The sequence below is a fragment of the Bidens hawaiensis genome, unplaced genomic scaffold (genome assembly GCF_021521415.1).
Source record: "Bidens hawaiensis isolate Kalapana, Puna unplaced genomic scaffold, B.hawaiensis_p1.1 tig00002631_1, whole genome shotgun sequence".
Lineage (NCBI taxonomy): Eukaryota > Viridiplantae > Streptophyta > Magnoliopsida > Asterales > Asteraceae > Bidens > Bidens hawaiensis.
In genome coordinates this window covers 122577-141723 of record NW_027491143.1, presented here as the reverse complement: position 1 = coordinate 141723, position 19147 = coordinate 122577, and the positions used below count along the sequence as shown (strand labels likewise).

The following is a 19147-nucleotide window of genomic DNA, read 5'->3' as shown; positions in this document are numbered from 1 at the left end:
AAGACTATGCTTGGCTCATAAATTTCTACCTAAACGAGAGCTCACTACATGCGGTCTAAACTAGGGGTGAGCAATAACCGACTTATTAATCGAAACCGAACCGAAATAACAGAAATAATCGAACCAAACCGAACTCATCATTCTTTTTTCGTGTTTTCAAGCCTTTTTCCTCCATTTCATATATTATATTTATTAATTGTTTAATATTATCATTTTCATAAATTTATATCTTTATTTCGTGTACTAATATCTCAATTTTATATATTTAGACTTTTTTTTTCATGTAATTATACATTCATTTCATGTATTTAAACATTCATAAGGGCCTGTTCATTTCAAGGATTTGTAAGCAATTCTAAGGAATGGAATTTTAAATCCCACGAATTGATATGTTTGTTTCATTAAATGAAAGAATGAGAATGGAAACTAAATCCCATCAAATCCCACATTTTATGGGATTTTAAAATCCCACCTATTTGAAATGATTGTTAAAGATTTTCTTATTAATAATAAAAACCCCTCCAAAATAAATTCAAAAAAATTAATAAAAAAATCATAACTCAAAATATAAATAAAAAACGAAAAATGTAAAAAAACTAAAACGTTTCGCCTTTGCCCTCGTTCATAAAAAAAAAAAAAAAAAAAAAAAAAAAAAAAAATGGAATATTCCAATTCCAATACATATTAACCAACCAAACATATGATAGGGATTCTCAAACATTCCATTCCATTCCAATTCCAATTCCTATTCCAATTCCAAATCCTTTAAAAAAAGTCCGTGAAGCGAACGCGCATTTTAAGCTAAATTATAGCTCAAGTTTGATATTGGTTATTAATCGAAAATAACCAAACCGTGCACACTCCTAGTCTAAGCCTTTAATAATCAGCAAAAAAAATTTTTTTTTGAACGACCAACTATTTAACGCAAGATACTCCATGTGCGGCCCCCATCGACTAAAGGTAGCCTGAGCCGACCATGAGTCCTGACGGACATTCTCCTTAAAAAAATCCACACTGCCTATACATATAGATATATAGATATAGATATGCACCGGTAAACTATTCTTCCACGTTTTACAAATACGTATTTAGGTTATCTCTCGTTTCTTGGAATCCATTAAAACATGAAGGACAATTCTCCTACTGAATTCGATATCGTCCATCGTCAATTACTGGAGATGGACAGGCAAGGGACAGACGCAGGGCTGCAGGTTCCTTTTTTTTTTTTTTTTACTTTCACCGTTTGATTTTATCTATGGTTTATACTTATACCAACCACCAACTGTTTTTTACTTTAATAATAATAATAATAATAATAATAATAATAATGTTTGCCCTAATTTTTAATTAAAATTAGGAGGTTCCCGTTGCAATAGCATTTGAAGCCCTAATTTACAGTTACCATTTAATTGTTATTATTTATGATGATGAGTTTATTGTATCTGTTTATACTTTAACTCAGTGGCGTAGCCAGAAATTTTTCCTACGGGTTCGAAAATTTTTGAGGGACAAAAGACCGACTGTTTACCACTTATATTTGGGTTTTCTATGGGTTCAATGTTGAAATTTCTACGGGTTCGATGTCAAAATACACTAATATATAATATTAAAACAAAATTTTGTACAGGTTCGGCCGAACTCATTCCCCTGAGGCTGGCTAAGCCCCTGCTTTAACTAGTCTTTTGACCTGTGTGAGACCGTAACCGAAACATCACCACGAAATCGGTAGTTGATTAACATTCTTCTAACATCAGAGACATTACATACAAGAAAAAAACTTATCCTAATGACAACAATGCTAAACACAACCTCCTAATATATGAAATAGGTCGAAAATCACCCAAAGCACTATCTATGTTGACCATGGTCTGCTTGACCCAGTTTCACAACAGACCTGTTATCATTGGTACCAATCCAATCCAAATGATAAAACAAATACCAGAGTAGGTGTCATTCTTTCTTGAAGAATACATCCTGCACAAACCAAAATTGAAAAGAAAGAAAAATTAATGGAAATTAAGCATGTTAGAATTATTATATCTATTGAGTTGAATTCATAATTCCAAACTTGAGCCCTTTTAGAAATTAAACTATTTCTCTCTAAATTATTGCATTTTTAAGATATTGCCTACCTGCACCTAAACCAAACGAAGTGCAGAATGCTATTGAAGGCTTCCACATTTCATCTCTGATGAGGTTGTTGGTTGAAATCACCGTTGACACCCTCATCAATAGTGGTCTGTCTTCACTGTTTCCGCCTTTTAGGCGGTTGTATCCCCGTCAATCACCGCATCTAATCATCCATATTATACAGAAGACGAAGAAGAAAAGCTGGGAGAAAAAGAAACAAAGTAATAAAGCAACATCAAATGCACGTGGCAATACAACAAAAGGCCATCTTCAGCCTCATAATAAAACAGAACATAGAGGGGCAAAATCAGTGTAAAAGAAAGAAGCAAAGTGTACAAGTTATAATGCAGTAGAAAGTTTCAAATTGTAATAATAATAATAATAATAATAACAATAATAATGTTTGCCCTAATTCTCAATTAAAATTAGGGTTCCTGTAGTAGTATTTGAAGCCTTAATTTTCAATATAATTGTTGTTATTAATGATGATGATGATGATGATGATGATGATGAGTTAATTGTATCTGCTTTCATTTCAGCGAAGGCCCGAATGGCTGTTACGAAGCAGGAGTTACTAGAACATCGAAAGAACTTCAAGCCCTCTGATCAGTTTGTTCGTCTAGGAAAAAGGAATCCTATCATTGAACAACTTGAAGCTAGTAATAAAGCTATGGTAAAGATGCTGAATGATGCAATCGCTCGTACGGCTGAAACAGAGAAAGCTGCAAAGAAAGCTTGCAGAAAGTTCTTCGAAGAAAAGATGATTAGTGAGGCGGCTGCTGCCGCTGCCAACGATCAAATCATCGTTTGTAAAGAGGCTTCTGAAGGTTCGGCCTTTTTTACTTATTTTCTTATATAATATAGTCGATCCATAGTGCAGACAACATCTTATTTGCTTAGATTAGTGGTTTATACATTTAGTCTATGTAAATTGGCATCGCTTACCATTTTGTCACTTCTATATGTTTAATGAATGCACATATTTCTTCGCCTGCGTTGTTTTCATCCCTTTAGGACTAGAATGAAATTCTTTTTTATTTTCCTTCAATAAAGTATAAAACTGCATAAACCCTCAAAAGCTTTGCCAACTAAAATTGTATTTAAAAATGGTAATGTGCATAATCTGTTACTATTAATGTTGTTACTAAAATTGTATTTTAGTGTTTAAAAATTTTGTTTTGCTAAGCATCTACCTAAGCACAATGTTTTAGAGTTGTACTTACTTTCAACAACCCCGTGGAGATGTTAAGTATAAACTAAATATATAGGGCGGCTATGTTTCGCAACACTCTTAAAGAAAATATACAATTATACTTTTGTTGAGTGAAAATTGTCATTCCTGCAAGCATGATAATGGAATGCAACGTTTCATTCCATTCTTTTATCCGTGCAGTTAGTTAATCATTTGTCATTCCGCACCTACTTAATCGGCATACACCTATGCTGAAGCTTTTGACCAGGTACATGTTATAGACTGATCTTCATTTTCTTATGATTAGTGTTGGACCAAGTGAAACCCGATGAAGCACTTGAAATGGTGAGCTTTATATGTATATAACCTTCTTTCTCCGTATAATTATTTTTATTTTTTCTACATCCCTTATCATGCAAATGACAAAAACGCCCTTGTGTTATCTGTCCATTTTTCGACTTATAATATCACTCAGCGCATATTTTGCCATTTCAGGTGACAGCTGAGGCTGAGGAGGACATGGAAGCATAAAGGGTGCGAAAAGATCTTTAACGAAAGACTACTTTAACTAGGCTGCAGTTCTTTTTGTCATTGCAAGCAAGCACTTATATAAGTTACTTTTGTATGTTATATTTGGTATTTGACTTTTCTTTTAGTCATCACTGGATTTAGTTTGGAATGATGCTTAATGTGTTGGCTTTTCTTTAAAGAAGTAGTGGTTATTTTAGTCCTTGCAAGCCTGCAAGTAAGTCAACAAATGTTGGTAAAAGTCAACATGGACCAATTAAGCGTTTTTTAGAAAACTTAGTGAGCACCTTCATGTTTACGTGGCAGTTCATGGTGGGGTAGGCGTGCACAAAAAAACCGGTTCCGGAACCTAACCGGTGGAACCGAACCGGAACCGGTTCCAGTTCCAACCAGGTTGGAACAATACCCGGTTTGGGTATTTTTGTACCCGAAAATCGGGACCGGTTCCACTAAATATATTTCAGTACCGGTTCCAACCCGGTTCCTACCCGGTTCTTAATTGGAACCGGTTCGGGTCGTACCCGGAAAAACCGGTTCCGACTGGTTTTTTTTCAAGGGTCAAACCAAAAGTCAAACTAGCCGTTGGAACCGGTTCCAACGGTAATATAGCCGTTGGAACCGGTTTTTTAGACACCAAGTAGCCGTTGGAACCGGTTCCAACGGTAATATAGCCGTTGGAACCGGTTTTTTAGACAATATATCCGTTGGAACCGGTTCCAACGGTAATATAGCCGTTGGAACCGGTTTTTGGGCCAAACCTATATATAACTTGTTTCCATTACTTGTTTCACCACCAAACTCAAAAACAAACTAAAATACTACTCCTTTAGCAAACCCGTTCCAACGGCTTAGCAAACCCGTTCCTTTACCCGACCATCCAACAAAATACTATTATGGCACCCATCAAAAAAACTAACAACAAGGCTAAGAAGGGTGTTTTTGTTGGCCACGTTCCTGTTACGGAGGACCCAAGGGTTGTTACGGTAGTCAACCATAACCGCAACCAAGACGTATGGAAGAATTGGGATTTGATTGTGGATGACGAAGGTTATCAAAAGGCTCGTGATTGTGGTGCAATATTAAAGCACGATTCCAACTCTACTTTGAGGAAGCACATAGAGAAGCCATATTGCAAGGCGTTGAAAGGGATTGGCACGACCGATCAAATTGACTTGAGTAAAGATGGTACACTATTTCGTTACAACACGACTCAAGTTTAAGATAGAATGGCAAAGTTCGTTATTCAACGAGGTTTGCCGTTTAACGACTTTGATGACCCGGAGTTGACGTCGTTGATTCGCGAAACTCTACAACCGAGATACACACATGTAAGTCGTACTACCTTAAGACGTCATTGTGTCAAGTTGTGGGAGTCTGCTAAAAAAGAGTTAATCGAGTCTTTTCATTCTTTAGAAGCCATGGTTAGTTTAACTACCGATGTTTGGTCGGCACCACACGGGTTGCCCGAATCATACATATGTGTCACCGCTCATTGGGTTGATCCGGTGACATGGCAATTGATGAAACGCACAATCGCTTTTGAAAACTTCCCGTTCCCACATACCACCGAAAAATTGTTTGAATTACTTGATGAAGTTATAACGACTTACAACTTGAGAAATAAAATTTTTTCGATTTCGTTTGACAACGCTTCAAACAATACTAAGGCGGCTGAAAAATTTATCATTAAATATTCACCACCTTGTTTCGGGGATTTTTTTCATGTCCGATGTGTTGCACATATCATCAACTTGGTTGTTCAAGTAGGTCTTGACAATGAACACATTTGTGATGATTTAAAATACTTTAGACTTATGTTACAAGATGTCTTCAAAAGTGGTAAAAGAAGACATCTTGAATATAAGAACTATTGCAAGTCGGTGGAAAGAAAGTATTTGGGGCCGAATTGGGACGTTCCAACCCGTTGGAACTCAACTTGTCATATGTTAAAGTGTGCTTTTGCCCAACGCCAAACTTTACAAGCTTTTCATAACAATCTTGTTGAACAACGCGAGGCCGATATGTTTCCGGAAAGTGTTTGGGTCCAAGTCGGTTATATGTTGGAGTATCTTGACGTGTTCAAAAAGTCAACAACTAAATTATCGGGAGTCTATTACCCTACTAGTTGTTGGGTTTTGCAAGAATTGTACTATATGTCGTGTGTTTTTAAAAGCTTTGCGGAGAAGAACAAACTCTTCGAAAATATTGTTGCGGTGATGAAAGAAAAGTTCATAAAATATTTTGAAATCATACCGCCGGTCTTTACTTGTGCCGCCGCATTAAACCCCTATTGGAATGTTAATGGGGTTGAAACAACGATTGAGGAAATATTCGAAAACTTGGGTATGCACGAGATTGACCCGAAGTTGTCGACAGAAGCGAAGGACAAGTTCAACAAACACCTTCAAGACCTCTATGACCACTATTTTCAAATGTACGGTCCAAGCACGAGATCGTCTTTTGTGAAAAAAACAACAAGTGGTAGGCCGTGCAATGACCCACTAATAAACTTGATGAATGGGATTCGTGAATCGGCATCTAAGAGGCAAAGAGGAAACACACCAAGTAGCGAACTTGGTCGATATAGTGGAGCAAACTATGTTGAGGGCGCAACGGTCGACGAAATTCGCAATATTGATTTATTGGCTTGGTGGAAAGCTAAACAAAACGAATTTCCCATTCTATCCGCCATGGCTCGTGATTTGCTTGCCGTACAAGCCTCAACGGTTGCTTCCGAATCGGTTTTTTCTCTTAGTGGGAGGGTGTTATCTATGCGAAGAACAAAACTAACTCCCGAGTCTCTAGAGGTTTGCATTTGCCTAAAGGACCATTTGGATGCTGTGGATCGTGTACAACACAAGGCGAACTTTGAAGACGAAATACCTATAGAGCGCCATATTCATGATGAGGAGGCGGAGGACGGGGTTTCTTCCGATAACGAAGACGAGGGTGAAGAGAATGAAGACGAAGAAGAGTTGTAATTATTTGTTTTGTAAAATTATTTGTAACTTGTTCGACTAATTATTTGTTTTGGTAAAATTATTTGTTTCGACGAAGAAGAATTGTACTATATGTTTTATTATAATTATTTGGAACCGGTTCCTAACGGCTCTAATTTTTAAATTTCAAAAAAGACCGGTGGAACCGGTTTTTTTTGTAAAAACCGGTTCGGGTTCATACCCTACCCGGTTCTTAAAAGTTCGCATATCTGGGCACCGGTTCGGGTCGGGAACCGAACCGGTTCCTGACTGGAACCGGTTCCATTCTCTACCCGGGTAAAAAAAAACCGGTTCCGAACCGGTTCGGGTTTTCAAGGTCTACCCGATTTGTGCAGCTCTATGGTGGGGTGTTTTTCACCTTTAGATTTATTAAAGAAAACATGTGAACGCAATCCTAAGAAAGAATGTGTGTTATTAAATTTATTAAAGAACACCTAGGTTTTACAAATGATCATCAACCCTATTTATAGTTTTACACAAATAACTTACACTTGTATAAATCACATTCCGAACCTAAGCTTTAACTTTTAGAAATGACCAGGATTAACCCAACAACATCCTAATGCGCGCAACTGCACTTTTTGTACATAAGGCGCTATTCGTACAGCTGGTGCTTTTGCTATATTAAAGTGACCGGACCTGCACCTAGGCGTGCTTTTTAAAACCAAGGCTGACAAAATGCATCATTGTATTATGGTATACAATGAAGTACGTTGCACTTGCATCCACGGTTAGCAATCATGTTTAGAGTGCCATATGATGAAATGCATATGATTCAAAGTCTGCTCGAGTTTTCTCTAAATCCATGGCTGTAAGTAGCCTACTAGTGACTCCAAAGATTCAACAACGAAAACGAAAGTAAGCACATAAAATCAGAAACAAACTCCGACTCTATCAGACTGATCTATTATTCTGAACTACTGAAACCAAACAATAAAGAAAAACCGGACTCCTAATCAAAATGGATTCTTAGAGAAGTCAACAAGTCTAGTGTAACATGATCAAAACGTTCATCCATCGTAAGATACACAAGTACTAATAATATAGCACGGGTTAATGTCTCAAACAGCTATTTTCCCATAAAACACAAATAAGTAGCAGTTGCAACACGACTGATTCACCAGGACAGAGAAATCAGACCACCTCCATAAACGTTGTAATAAGCAAGAGATAAGTCATCTTTGAAAAAGCCCGGCATCCAAATCAGTTCCAGTAGCATCATGTTCGCAGGGACATCGATCTCTCGAGCAGTCTTGTCTTTGAAACTGCTTACACTCTCAGACAGCGACTCCACGCTTATTTCCAGCAGATCCATCGTTTGTTCCTCCCACACATTGATACAAGCAGGCTTCCCCTGTCACAACAGAAGCATCAAACTTCATATTGACTGTTATGTCCATATGTGTACATCTAACTTTATATTGTGCATATAAAGACTGCTCTGTAAAATGTACAACTCAAGGTTAATTGATATTTGGGGTGCCCCATCATGGTTTAAAGGTTAATTGATTAGGAGTCGCTTCGAGCAACACAAACATTGATCGTAAAGACTGCTCTGTAAAATGTACAACTCAAGCAAACTTAGCCAACACTGTGAAGACAAAAAAACACCTTGCATGACAAAAGCAATTGAGGATATGGTTGGTATGAAAAAGAAAACAAAAAGCCAACAAGGTTATGGAGGGTCATATTTGCGGTAATAACTGTGTTAAATTATTAATTGCCGATCAAAATGTGCCAAACCCAAGATGGTGCCATGACGTCCCACATGTTTTGAGGTTAATAAGAACTAAATGGTTTTGTTTCGTCGTATGTTTTGAGTTTGGTTTGTAATTTGTTTGAGTTGGTTTTGTATGTATATATATACACACAATGCTTCAATCTTAATAAATGAACGCCATATCCAACTTGGTGCATCTTCATGTATAATTTTATGAACACCATTGCCACCTCCGTCAACGCAATAATTAATGCCTGACTATCCAAAGCTACATACAACAAAAACATTCATCCCTCGTAGATTATGCTTTTCAATTCTTACAATCACAACTTCAAACCTGTTGAGACCCTCAATATAGGATCTCTTGGAGGATTTAGTTTTTCAATCTTAATATATAACCAATATTGAATGTAAATGATGCACAATTAATAATCAAGAAGATATTAGCTTTCTCTTTTGGTTAGCTTTGGCGACATTAGCTTTAATAAGCAACGACATAAAGTAAAATCATAGTTATAACTTGTGTATCCGCTACTGCATGTGCAGAATGAAACGAGTTGCACAGTAACGGTCCCATGGATTCAAAACTAACGGATTTCTGTAAGAATGCATCCTTTCTCAGACATCATATATGGTGTTATTTATAAGCAACCAGATTATTAACTCTTACAATATATTTTCTTAATAACGGAATCCAAAATGTCTTTGATTCCTTGGGTGAAGTCGATGTGCAGTTTGGATTTGACCCATCTGAAGATGAAACTTGCCATGGTTAATTAAACTTGGAAAAGCCAACCTTGAGAGACCACCAAACACACCCGCCCGCCTTCAAAATATTACCTACTCATCCAGAACGAGTGTTCAGCGCCCTGCTTGCGGTGGGTGCGTATAATGTATATATGTGTGAACCCTCGGGTGGGCATAAGTGAAATTGCACTAATTTTGATATTATTTTACTAATCTCGTGAAAATAACGTTAAAAGTGGCGGAAGGTTAATCAGGCATCATGTGGTGACGTTGATAGCCGAAAGACAAGGGTACATGCACCAATTGGCAGCATCCCGATGGTTGAGTGTTATGTGCCTTATGTCCAAGGCTTGATACAAAACTACTATCGAGCCGGGGGTCTCATCGGAATCAGCCTCTTTATTCCTAAAGGGTAGAGGTAAGGCTGTCTACATCTTATCCTTCTCAGACCCTACCATAGCTGTGCTATTGGTGTGATATACTGAGTACGATGATGATGATGATCCAGAACGAGTGTTCAAGTTCGGTATCTGGTTAGTATTTCATAAGCCATTCAAAGACTGCTTATAGTAAAATATTACCTACTCATCTAGAACGAGATTTCTTTGTAATATTCAAATTTGCTAGACTTGTGATGTACATTTTACTAAGCTTTAAAACAAATAGAGATATCTTTTTCACAACACAAAAGATGAGTTTTATCAACAAATAAATAAATAAGCAAGGTAGTGATTACATCGAAACAGAAGGCAAGTGGACAACAAGCTGTGTCGCTACCCCCTTTTTGAATTGCAAAACATAATCTTTTAAAACCTACATTCGCAATTTAGCCTCGTTGGATTTGGTTTAGATACGACATGTGTTGGTGAGTGTTTTATTTATTTATTTATTAAAAGGGGTTCCATTAAAAGTGAAGAACAATCAGCTTATATATGTGGTGTGTAGGAATATTACCGAAGGCGTCTTAACAACAAACTAGTGAAATTCCATCTTTACCCCTAGGGATGCAAATTACAAGTACATGCATCTTTACGAGCACAAACCTTTCCCTAAAGGACTCCTATAATACATAGCAACGTGCACCAAAGTGTTCGGAGAGTAGATATTGAGCACCTTACTGGATGATTTTATTAACCCGCTCACCATCAGATTTTACGATTATAATGAACCCCCCCCCCCCCTATAAATACCACGGTAAGCTTTGGTTGCTACACCGCTAGACACGCTTGAATAGACCATAATATCTTCTTAAGTTCTCTTATTTTTCTCTGAAATATTATTTTATAAAATAACAATATGTTTGTTTATTATTTTAAACGACGATTTTTATAAAACTATAAATACCGAAATACTTACATTCCATTACAATTTTTTTAAGGATTATTTCATAATTAATAGTGTATATCCATCCTTGTTTTGGCTTCCTCGAACACATGCTGAAATTCGGAAATAAAGAGGTGGTTGATTTTTTATTTTTGTTTTTATTTATTCTACTTTTTTTTATAAATTCTAAGTCTTAAAAATGAACGAAATTACTTCCTCAACATAACATTCTTGTCTTTTTGAAATTTGGAAATAAAGGGGTGGTTCAAATTCTTGTCTTTTTTAAATGTATATGAAAGTTAAAACATGAATAGTTCAAACATGGAGTAAATGTTTAAATAAAAAAAAACAACAATGGAAAAGTTTTTAAAAGAGCGTAAAGTTAATTCCCGGCATTACCACAAGCTAGTCGTTTACCATCTAGGAACAATTTTGGTTTTTCAAAAAGCACTAACATTAACATTATGTGACTAAAGAAACATGGGTTATGACTGTATATATAGATCAATTTGTGATGTTACTCGTGATAGAAAAAGTTTTGTCAATTTTGTCACTGAATTCAGTTCAAGAAAAAAAATTGAGATAACTTCAAATGATATACCTTTTTTTAACTATTTTTAATCAAAACAATACTTGGTTACTTGGTTCATTAAAAAATTTATTTGTAAGCATTATGATAATGTAGTAATTTTCAGTGGTTAAAACCTCAATATACCCACACACAATATCATTTATTATTCTTGAATATGGTATGTTTCGAATATTCAAGGATATGATCGTAGTATGTCAATGGTTTGGATTATGCATCAACCGTCTCCTATTAGTTCAATATACCTTGTATGTTTTACATGTTTAAGGAAGAAGAAGTTACTTATCAATAATATATATATTTGGTATTTTTGAAGAAAAATGGATACAAAAATTAGCTACACATCGAAAAGACCTTAGGCCTTATGAACCAACATTTCAAAGCATCATTATAATGGCCTTATGAACCAACATTTCAAAGCATCATTATTATTGTTCCTCAAATGCGATTAAAATAATTCAGTTATAGTTCAACTATATATTATATACTAGTTTTATCCACCGTATTACGGGGGCTGTTTTATATTATACATTTTTAATATTTATATATTTTTTTGGAGTTTAATTTTATTTATTGTAAAATATACTTAGTTATCTGGGTTTGGTGAAACCCAAGACCCGCTTATTTTTTTACTATAAAATTGATTCTTAATTATAAATAATATCTTTATTTTTTAAAAAAAAATCATATAATAATTTTTAGTATATCCTATTTTATAAGATTTTCACATCAATAATTTGGTGAGAATAATTTTTAATTTAATGAGATGTTATAGCCACTTTAAGGAATATTTGAGTTTGGTAAGACTCATACCCGTGAATTTGGGTCACATAAGAAACCTTCATTTAAAAATTAAACAAATCTGGTGACTCCAAAAAAAGAGTGAGCGACCACATCGCGACACGTAAGATTTTTATGGTTTCATTTATATATATTAAAGATATAGATTATTGTTCTTCATCCCTCTATAATCTATAATATATATAAATGAAAGCTCTAAAATCCTACGTGTCACGATGTGGTCACTCCCTCATTTTAGAGAAGTCACCAGATTGCTTGATTTTCAAATGGTGACCTCCCATTGATTTAACCCGGTTTACACCGGTTTAGATTTCCAAGTAGCCATAAACGGGTCATAACAACGTTGAGCGTAACATACCGATCAACTCGATGCTGACCGATCAACCCTATACTGACTGATTTCACATTACGTTCCCACCGCAAGACGTGGAGGGGCAAGCAACTAGTTCTCTTTAATTATATACAATTACATCCATCTAATCTATTACAATAACAAGTGTACACTAAATACAATCAAGTTGTCCCTAGGTCTCAACGTTACAAATTAATTACGTTGGAACAATTAATTTGAGTTAATAGAAAAATAATAATAATAATAATAAAGATAAAAAGATGGTAAACTAAAATAGATGGAATTAGATCATGGACTTAGAATGGAAATGGGCATAAGGTTCATGGGCTTAGGAAGTATAAATACCCCTTAGACCCTAAATCTTTTCCATAGCCTACACCATCAAAAACACACACTTAAGCCAAACACTCTCTACACAATTCTATTCAACGATCCAAGACCAACCGAATGTAAGAAATCATTTATTTCAGCCGACGCAACATTTTAAAGCCCGACACCGCAGCCCCTAGATGCCGAATGAGCCGTTTGAATCTAGATCTAGCTTTAATTGGGTGTTTACTCAACAAAAAACGAGCTTAAGGGCCACCTTAGCTTGGATGTGAACATCCCGAAGCTACCTGGGTTATAAACAATCAAATTCGGCCAACCATGGTGGTTAACGACGGCTGGCGACGCCGGAATCGAGGAAAAACCCGTAAAACGCGTTAAGGAAAACCAGATATGAACATATTTTTGAGCCTGAACATATAAGCAACCTTCTATCTGGCCTCTGTAACAGTAGTGGAGAAAGGCTATTCATCTTCCCTTACGGGCTTATGGATCTAGTGGATCGTCCCAGTCAACTACTACTTATACTAATTCTACTAACTTCAGGAATAAGACACAATAATATAGCGCACATCAGAGAAGAGAGTACCCCCTTTATTATATGCACCGCATATGTTATACGGGTGTATATGTATGACGGGGCATAAGTAGGGGCGTATAAGATGTAGGGCGCATAACTTATGCGGCGCATAAGTCCATAAAGGACTTATGCGGCGTATAACTTATGCGGACGCAGAAGTTATATGATGGCCAACTTATACGCTTGTCTACTTATAAGTTGAAATGACTTATACGCTGGGTTTGACTTATACGCCCAAAAACATTTACGGGATTAGGTGAATTTCCTGATAAAAGAAAGATATACGGCGTATACGTATGTAAACGACGAGTATGGACTTATACGGTGTATACGTTAAGAACAAGGAACTAATTAAAGGTAATGTTTAAAATGAGAAAGACCTAGAAAGAAGGGCCAAGGACACAAGCGAGCACTGTGAGAAATGTTAGAACTCACTCAGCGCGTAGCTGACTTTTAGTATGCATGCAGGTATGGTTGAGACGTGGCGAGGTTGAGGTGCGTACGAGGCTATCCATATTGAAGATTAGCTAGCAAAAGAAGTTTATTATGTAAAAGTTTTAGTTTCCGCTGCAAATTGTATATGCTTCCGCTGTAACAAACTGAGTTTATGAGTAAATCCAACGCTAAAGTAGGGCACCGGGATCGGGGCCTTACAAGCTAGGTACAACAAATAATGAATGATTTGCAAGAAGATTCCAGGTTTTTTGACATGTCGTCAATCAGTTATAAACACAAAAGGTCATCCATGCTGCAAGCATCAAAGTGAATTCTTTTTCATCTTGGTTAATAGCCATTTGAAGTTTATTAAGTAACAAGAAGAGGCAGTCCACCGGTTATGTAATTTCAAACCGGAATATCATGGAGACAGATTGTCAGGCATTCAATAAGGCCTTTAAGTATAATCATGAGATGCACAATACTTATGATGATAAGTTTTTTGTTCTTTATTAAACTTCAACTCATATCTACCTCTGTAGGCATCATGCATTATACTTAAAAGACTAGTATTTTTGTAAATCTAGAATTTGTGAAGCTCTATCAGGATTGTCTTGCTGAGCTCAATAACATTGTGCCAAAGGAACAGATGTCAACAGAGTTGTACCAAAAATACAAAGGCAATTGGCAAAAACACATTATTATGGGGATGAATACACAAAGAGAGATTTATATCAAGTTACTTATTAAGCAGCACGTAGATGATAACGCGGATGAAGTCCGTAGGTTACGTGAAACTTTGGCAAGTCTGAAGCTAAATATCAAACACGAAATTGAACAAATTGAAGTACATCATCTTGCTATTGTTGAAGAAATCAATGATAAGAAGGAAAAGCTAGATATCTTGAAACAAAGTATTCCCGATACTGTGTGTCCATCAAAAGATAACTTAATAAAGGAAGTAGAATGCTTGAAGATATCGAAGATAAAACAAAGACATGGGATACGATATAAAGAGTGGAGTAAAGTTATGGAAAAAACAAAGGCTGCACTTACTCAAACATGCAATGATCTATATGAGTTAGAGGTGGATGTTACCGGTTTGTGCGTGAAAGCTGGCTGGAAGAAGAACCTAGAGACGATTGAGAAATGTGGTTCGGAACAAGAAGAAAAACATATAAATTCATGGAGGGATAAGCTGTGGTCATTATTTCTAAAGTGCATGGAGTTATACAAAGAGGAATTGAGTACCATAGATCATATCAAAAGTCTTTACGAAGGGTAATAGTGGGAACCTCTATGCATATACAATTCATCGTTTTGATATTTTAGTTACATTCATATTCATGTTTTGATTGTCATCTAATGCTTTTTACATTTTATAGCATATTATATAATGCATATGTGATATTAAATAGATTGTGGAACATTAATGTGTTTTTTTAGTGCTTTCTATGTTTAATTGAATATTAAATTGATGGTGAGCATTTATAAGCTTTTAGTTTTGCAATTTTTAGATTATAAACTATTCTAAACTAGTGGTTGACCTGGAAATACCATACTTACTCAAACATGCAATGATCTATATGAAGTAGAGGTTGTTGTTATCAGTTTGTGTCTGAAAGCTAGCTGGAAGAACCTAGAGATGATTGAGAAAGGTGATTCGGAACAAGAAGAACAACATATAAATTCATGGACGAATAAACTGCGGTCATTATTTTAAAGTGCATGGAGTTATACAAAGAAGAACTGAGTACCGTAGATGATATAACAGTCTTCACGAAGGGTACTAGCGGGAACCTCTATACATATACAATTCGTAGTTTTGATTACTCACTTGGAAATTAAGCAAGTTATGAAATAGACGAGCCGATACTTAAGCGGGCGAACCGTAAGGTTTGTTTTTTAACAAGTAATTCCGAGAAGTAAGTGCGTTTAGGATTGGGAATGTGTCCAGAAGTAAATATTAAATAAAAGCAAAATAAACTAAACCTTTATTCAAATTAGTTCTTACTATTCCTAGAAAACTCCTTCACCATTATAACCAACATAGTTTTTTAAAACTATTCTTTCATCATAGGTTGTAACGCCACATGTCAAATATTTATTGGTTCTTACCAAAAACCGACATAGTTTCATAGAATTACTCTTTCACTATTATAACCGACATAGTTTTCTAAAATTATTCTTTCATCATAGGTTGTAACGCCACATGTCAAAAATTTATTGGTTCTTAGTATTCCTAGAAAACTCCTTATTTTTATTTGAACTCTTTTCTTGAACTTGATTAACATAATAATTAATAATCTTACTATACTATTAAAGTAATATAAGATATTCACATGGAATTCAACTAGCATGTTCACATAGGCTTCCAAGTCATCCAGTTTCCATCAAAAGAATTGTCACATAATTCAATAACTAATATTTTCTAGAATTATAACCTCACTAATTAATGTTTTCTATAATCTCAAGCAACTATTTCCTTTCAAATGATTTAAAAACCAACTTTTACCACAATTAGTTATTTATAATTGATTTTGTGTTCCCTTTTTATTATGACTATTATTTTAGCAATTCAATTATATGTATATTTATACAGTTTCTCATTCAACCATTTATATATGTTTTTCCTACATATTATGGTTTTACAAGGAACTAAGGTAAAGAATTCTTATGATATTTACATATATATGAGTTTGAAATATTTCCACCCGTGTGTAACACGGACCAGCATCTTAATTATAATTATAATAACATACCTAGCAATTGGAACAACACGTTATCAGGTTATCAGGATATCCTATATTAATGAAATCTCTCTTTTCTCCCTATGTCTTATTAATGAAATCTCTCTTTTAGCTATTAGGCTTGTTTTACAACACGTTATCAGCACGAGTTGCTTTCGAAGTTGGATCGTATTATCATATTATTACCTCATCAATCATCAATCTATATAAAAATCAGAATGTCGTGCATGTAAGTTTTGTTTCTATTAATTATGATACTTATTGATATTAATTCAATATTCAAGTATAGTATATGTATTTATGTCTATGTTAAAATTTACTAATCAATATGTTTATACAATTTTGCAACATCAATCTTGTGGTGGAATATCAATCTTGCGAGTCAACACCTTCAACCAATTTAGGATGTCTATGAAATCGACTACGACTACTCATTTGGCCATTCCTAATCTTCATGTAAGGTAGTTGTATTCGTTATATATCGCATCTTATCATTGAAATTAAATTAAATAAATTGAATGTGCGTCTAGATATATAATTTTTCCTTTTACTTATATGAGAAGAACGGAATCAATTTTGAGGAATTTTCGGAAGTCATGTTAGTTTCCCAAGTTAAAAGATTTATGTTATTTGTTAGTCAGATATTTAAGGAATAAATGTTTTTAGTTGATTAAGCATTTTATATTTGCAAATGATCTTCTTAATCATTAAAACCGTTTAATAGTGTCAAAAAAGAAAATAAAAAATAAAAAAAAATTCTTAAATGAAAGCTTTACAAATGATCTTTGAAAGCACATATTGTTAAACATAATTCTAAAGTTATCAGAGTTTTATAGTTTGTTTATAAAAGAAGTATCACTCGTGTTTCTTTATAATATGTTATTTATAATCATTGAGGGTTTTACTTTTTATTACAAATTTTCGATCATTGACGGTGGGTTCACGTATGGAATGTGAATATATATATTTTTTTCTAATTTTGAAAACTATATCATAAGCTTTTTCTGTTAAATATTATATGATATTGTTATTGGTATAACGTCATAAAAGAATAATGAGAGTTGAAGAAGATATTTGTTTATCTTAAATTAAAGGATAAAATTATTGCATTTTATATATATATATATATATATATATATATATATATATATATATATATATATATATACTTATGATTATTTATATTACGATATGTTAGTACAAGTGTGATGAAACATCTTATTTATAAAGTCTAATTAGTAGTTTTGTAGTTTTATATGCTGGCACGTTATGATGTCATGTATCGTATAATTCATCTTATGGTATTTAGTATCTTTTGTAAGCTATAATTTATTTATACAAATAAATTAAATTAAACAAGTAATTACAGTTGTGATTTTGTATCACTCTCATGAAAGGATTATGCTTAGATATGAGACTCGAAGTGTCATAATCCTTGAATCTCATTATCGCATTATAAAAGGTCATAAGATGTTGGACCAATATACGGTATATAACTTGGGCATGTAAATATTTCTCATTTATATTACGTGAAGAGAAAGTTGTTTTTAAAGAAAACTTGGATAAAACAATTTGTTTTTCTCAAGTCTCAAATTATGCTCATGAAGTAACAATATGTTTAATGAATGCACATATTTCTTCGGCTGCGTTGTTTTCATCCCTTTAGGACTAGAATGAAATTCTTTTTTATTTTCCTTCAATAAAGTATAAAACTGCATAAACCGTCAAAAGCTTTGCCAACTAAAATTCTATTTAACAATGGTAATGTGCATAATCTGTTACTATTAATGTTGTTACTAAAATTGTATTTTAGTGTTTAAAAATTTAGTTTTGCTAAGCATCTGCCTAAGCACAATGTTTTAGAGTTGTACTTACTTTCAACAACCGTGTGGAGATGATAATGGAATGGCATGCATCATTCCATTCTTTTATCCGTGCAGTTAGTAATCATTTGTCATTCCGCGCCTACTTAATCGGCATACACTTAAGCTGAAGCTTTTGACCAGGTACATGTTATAGACTGATCTTCATTTTCTTATGATTAACAGATGGTATTGCCCAGTCTGATGACTTAGTGTTGGACCAAGTGAAACCAGATGAAGCACTTGAAATGGTGAGCTTTATATATATAATAATCTTCTTTCTCCTTATAATATTTTTATTTTTTTTCTACATTTCTTATCATGCAAACAATAAAACCCCCTTGTGTTATCTGTCCACTTTTCGACTTATAATATCACTCAGCGCATATTTTGCCATTTCAGGTGACAGCTGAGGCTGAGGAGGACATGGAAGCATAAAGGGCGCTAAAAGATCATTAATGAAAGACTACTTTAACTAGACTGCAGTTCTTGTCATTGCAAGCACTTATTTGACTTTTGTATGTTATATATTGTATTTGACTTTTCTTTCAGTCAACACTGGATTTAGTTTAGAATGATGCTTAATATGTTGGCTTTTCATTAAAATAGTGGTTATTTTAGTCCTTTCCAGCCTGCAAGTAAGTCAACAAATGTTGGTAAAAGTCAACATGGACCGACTGCTATCGAGGAACTCCTCAAATAGTATTAGATACATGTCGTTAAATAGTCTAATATGGTATAACTGGCAGCATCGCTCCACCAATTATCCACTTTCATTTTGAACGGAAAAGTAGTAACGTTAACCGATAGAA

General features: G+C 34.5%; 1 protein-coding gene across 1 annotated transcript; it reads left to right on the top strand.

Annotated features, from left to right (window-relative positions):
• Window positions 1-1116: 1116 nt before the first annotated feature.
• Window positions 1117-18914, top strand: LOC143620668 (uncharacterized). Its single transcript, XM_077092305.1, has 4 exons — window positions 1117-1211; window positions 2670-2957; window positions 18522-18586; window positions 18738-18914. Exons 2-4 carry the CDS (start codon window positions 2681-2683, stop codon window positions 18771-18773), a joined length of 378 nt encoding a protein of 125 aa, XP_076948420.1. The 5' UTR covers window positions 1117-1211; window positions 2670-2680; the 3' UTR covers window positions 18774-18914.
• The last annotated feature ends 233 nt before the right edge of the window (window positions 18915-19147 follow it).